Here is a 1598-nt window from a genome sequence, read left to right as displayed (position 1 = left end):
AAATACTTTTAAAAAAACTTTCATTAAAAATATTTCCAATAAAAATATTTTCAAACTCGTTTTTAAACAGGTCTTATATATCCCTTATCCTAAGTTCATGTATCAATCCGCTGATCAGGATTAGGATTAATGAAACTTGATTATATAAAATTCTTAATTATGACTCAAAGGGTATTTGCTAATACTAAAAATGAAGTAGTTAAACTTTAATGATAAATTATTAGGGCTTTGGGATCGAAACTTGACAGACAAGACAGCCAACCTGCAGCCATGCCCATGAAGCAATGGGCTGTGCCTGATCCAGTGTGATGTGGCTTACCAAATAATAATAATAATAATAATAGGGTTTCAAACATACAAGTTATAGACTTATTTATCTTCCCCTTGAGAGGCTGGCAGATTCCAATATCCCAGTATGTGTATTAGAAAACAAAAATGTTACATAATTCTAATATTTCCTTGGCATCTTTCCCTTGGATTAAGGCATCTTCATCGCCGGATTAATGTGAGCAAGTAGATGGATGCTTTGCTCGTAACAAAAATCTGGTCATTCTTTACCTTGCTGAAAAGAAAAGCTTGAAGGGCATATCAAATAGTACTTCTATATATGTATGATTTAATTTAACACCCCACATAATAATTGCAATTTCATTAAAGCATAGAAACAAATCACAGCAAATTAACATAACAATTCAATAATGAACTGACGCAAACAGTAATACTATGAAGCAGAGAATTTCAGAGCCCTCTTTCTAACATTTGTTCATAATTCTCGATCGACTCCAGGCGTTGGATCAGCAGATGCTGCCTGAATCTCTTGATGAAAGCATCCGCGCTTGCGTTTATGTCCTCCGATGGCTTCCTCTCCAGCCCCTGCACTTCGGTTACTGGGCTTTTCTCCATGGCATGAGACCTCACGGCTCTCTTTTCTTGAAAATTTCCAGCTCTCTTCTCTTGTTCTTCTTCTGAAGCTCTCTGGCTGCGGTGGGGATGAGACGCGGAGGCCTTGTTCATTGTGGCTTGCCTTCTTTTCTAACCGGGAAGACTTGTCTAGGTAAGATGGAATGAGACCTCATCTATAGGCGTGTATTTATAGGAGAGACCAACTTGATATTTCATGACGAAATGGCTAATGGAGTGGTCAAATATAATTTGGAAAGGTGAGGTGAGATGCTTCCTACTACCTGAAAAAATGCATATGCTTTTGGCACCATTTTGGGACGTTGCTAGTATGACTGGAAATGTAAAAGAAAAAAATGATTTCTAATTGTTTATAGACTAAGTAAAGAATGGAGCTTGGCCGCCTTTTAAGACTTTGACAAAGAGAGACCTAAGTGTTGATTTTCTTGCAAGTATATGAAATGGAGTCAAAACTTGCAGATTAAGACATGGATTAGGGCTAAAAGTTGATTCTACTATTAACGTACTTATACTCATGAATAAGGGATTTTTTTTATGTTTTTTGTGACATCTCATAAAAAAAATTACCGATATATAATATAATATAATATATATATATATATATATATAGACTATTTTTAATCATGTAACGAGTATTAATATCGTGATGATATATTTAGCTCAGAGCATACAATACT

At 35.1% G+C, this 1598-nt stretch overlaps 1 protein-coding gene across 1 annotated transcript; it reads right to left on the bottom strand.

The window, feature by feature from the left end:
- Positions 1-634: 634 nt before the first annotated feature.
- On the bottom strand, positions 635-1204 carry LOC104880259 (uncharacterized). Its single transcript, XM_010656464.3, has one exon. The coding sequence runs from the start codon at positions 1012-1014 to the stop codon at positions 739-741; it is 276 nt and encodes a 91-aa protein (XP_010654766.1). The 5' UTR covers positions 1015-1204; the 3' UTR covers positions 635-738.
- Between the last annotated feature and the right edge of the window lie 394 nt (positions 1205-1598).

Source organism: Vitis vinifera, chromosome 9 (assembly GCF_030704535.1).
Source record: "Vitis vinifera cultivar Pinot Noir 40024 chromosome 9, ASM3070453v1".
Lineage (NCBI taxonomy): Eukaryota > Viridiplantae > Streptophyta > Magnoliopsida > Vitales > Vitaceae > Vitis > Vitis vinifera.
This window is presented reverse-complemented; position numbering and strand designations above follow the sequence as displayed.

Excerpts from the sequence above, each read along its gene's own strand:
- LOC104880259 (XM_010656464.3), bottom strand. The coding sequence starts at position 1,014 with ATGAACAAGGCCTCCGCGTCTCATCCCCACCGCAGCCAGAGAGCTTCA.